Source organism: Malurus melanocephalus, unplaced genomic scaffold, assembly GCF_030028575.1.
Source record: "Malurus melanocephalus ecotype Western Australia unplaced genomic scaffold, MMel_1.1 scaffold_3038, whole genome shotgun sequence".
Lineage (NCBI taxonomy): Eukaryota > Metazoa > Chordata > Aves > Passeriformes > Maluridae > Malurus > Malurus melanocephalus.
In genome coordinates this window covers 1-2,332 of record NW_026626270.1, presented here as the reverse complement: position 1 = coordinate 2,332, position 2,332 = coordinate 1, and the positions used below count along the sequence as shown (strand labels likewise).

The following is a 2,332-nucleotide window of genomic DNA, read 5'->3' as shown; positions in this document are numbered from 1 at the left end:
TGTCCCCGCAGTGCGGGACCTGCTCTTCTGGCGGGACGTGAAGAAGAGCGCGGTGGCTTTCGGTGCCAGCCTGGTGCTGCTGCTGTCCCTGGCCACCCTGAGCGCTGTCACCGTGGTGGCGCACGTGGCGCTGGCCCTGCTCTCGGTCACCATCAGCCTCCGCGTCTACAAGGCCGTGGTGCAGGCGCTGCAGAAATCCGACGAGGGCCACCCCTTCCGGTGAGCGGCGATTTTGGGGTCATTTCGGGGGTGGCGGGGTTGGGGACACGTTTGGGGACAGCGGTGTCACTGTCGGGGACACGCCCATGCCCTGTTTGGGGACAGCGGTGTCACCGCAAGGAGGGACCCAGCACCCCTTCCGGTGAGCGGCGATTTTGGGGCCATTTCGGGGGCTGGCAGGGTTGGGGACACACCCGGTCACGTTTGGGGACAGCGGTGACACCGCAGGGGACATGCCCATGCCCCGTTTGGGGACAGCGGTGACACCACAGGGGTGGCACCCAGCCCCCATTTGGGGACAGCAGTGACACCGTGGGGGAGGGACCGGGTCCTGTTTGGGGACAGCGGTGTCACTGTCGGGGACACGCCCATGCCCCGTTTGAGGACAGCAGTGTCACTGCGGGGGAGGGACCAGGCCCTGTTTGGGGACAGCGGCGATTTTGGGGTCCCCCCAGGCCCATTTCGGGGGGTGGCGGGGTTGGGGACACGTTTGGGGACAGCGGTGTCACCACAGGGGTGGCACCCAGCCCCCGTTTGGGGACAGCGGTGTCACCGTGGAGGAGGGACCCAGCACCCCTTCCGGTGAGCGGCGATTTTGGGGCCATTTCGGGGGTGGCGGGGTTGGGGACACGCCCGGTCACATTTGGGGACAGCGGTGTCACCACAAGGAGGGACCCAGCACCCCTTCCGGTGAGCGGCGATTTTGGGGCCATTTCGGGGGGTGGCGGGGTTGGGGACACACCTGGTCACGTTTGGGGACAGCGGTGACACCGCGGGGGACACGCCCATGCCCCGTTTGGGGACAGCAGTGACACCGTGAGGGAGGGACCGGGCCCTGTTTGGGGACAGTGGCAATTTTGGGGTCCCCCCAGGGCCATTTCGGGGGTGGCGGGGTTGGGGACACACCCGGTCACATTTGGGGACAGCAGTGTCACTGCAAGGAGGGACCATGCCCTGTTTGGGGACAGCGGCGCTTTTGGGGTCCCCCCGGGGCCATTTCGGGGGGTGGCGGGGTCGGGGACACACCTGGTCACGTTTGGGGACAGCGGTGACACGCCCAGCCCCCATTTGGGGACAGCAGTGTCACCACGGGGGTGGCACTGGTTTGATCTGCGTGGGGGGAAGGGCGGGGCTTGGGGGATTTTGGGGTGTAGGGAGGGAATTTTGGGGTGTAGGGAGGGGTTTTAGGGCATCCCAACCTCAGCCCTGACCTCGTCCCCTGAGACCTTTCAGGATCAAGTCTGAGAGGGGAATTTTGGGATTTAGACACAGATTTTGGGTTTAGACACAGATTTCGGGATTCAGGGATGATTTGGGGGTTCAGGGCTGGGTTTTGGGGTCCCCCTGACGTGTCCCCGTGTCCCCAGAGCGTACCTGGACGCGGATGTGACGCTGTCCCCCGAGGCGTTCCAGGGTCGAGTCTGAGAGGGGAATTTTGGGGTTTAGACGCAGATTTCAGATTATAGGGATTCAGGGATGATTTTGGGGTTCAGGGCTGGGTTTTGGGGTCCCCCCTGACGTGTCCCCGTGTCCCCAGGGCGTACCTGGACGCAGATGTGACGCTGTCCCCCGAGGCGTTCCAGGGTCGAGTCTGAGAGGGGAATTTTGGGGTTTAGACACAGATTTCAGGATTTAGGGATGATTTGGGGGTTCAGGGTTGGGTTTTGGGGTCCCCCCTGACGTGTCCCCATGTCCCCAGAGCGTACCTGGACGCGGATGTGACGCTGTCCCCTGAGACCTTCCAGGGTCGAGTCTGAGAGGGGAATTTTGGGGTTTAGACACAGATTTTGGGTTGTAGGGATTCAGGGACGATTTGGGGGTTCAGGGCTGGGTTTTGGGGTCCCCCCCGACGTGTCCCCATGTCCCCAGAGCGTACCTGGACGCCGATGTGACGCTGTCCCCTGAGACCTTCCAGGGTCACGGATGAGGGGAATTTTGGGGTTTAGACGCAGATTTTGGGATTAGACACAGATTTCGGGATTCAGGGATGATTTGGGGGTTCAGGGCTGGGTTTTGGGGTCCCCCCCGACGTGTCCCCATGTCCCCAGAGCGTACCTGGACGCCGATGTGACGCTGTCCCCCGAGGCGTTCCAGGGTCGAGTCTGAGAGGGGA

The 2,332-nt window shown here is 63.5% G+C and overlaps 1 protein-coding gene across 1 annotated transcript in view; it reads left to right on the top strand.

Annotated features, from left to right (window-relative positions):
* Positions 1–1,829, top strand: part of LOC130588010 (reticulon-3-like) — a 7,740-nt gene extending 5,911 nt beyond the window's left edge. Inside the window, exons 2-3 of the mRNA XM_057388968.1 lie at positions 12–219; positions 1,757–1,829. Coding sequence (XP_057244951.1) covers positions 12–219; positions 1,757–1,814 — 266 coding nt within the window. The 3' untranslated portion in view covers positions 1,815–1,829. The remainder of the gene's footprint in view (positions 1–11; positions 220–1,756) is intronic.
* Positions 1,830–2,332: the final 503 nt, after the last annotated feature.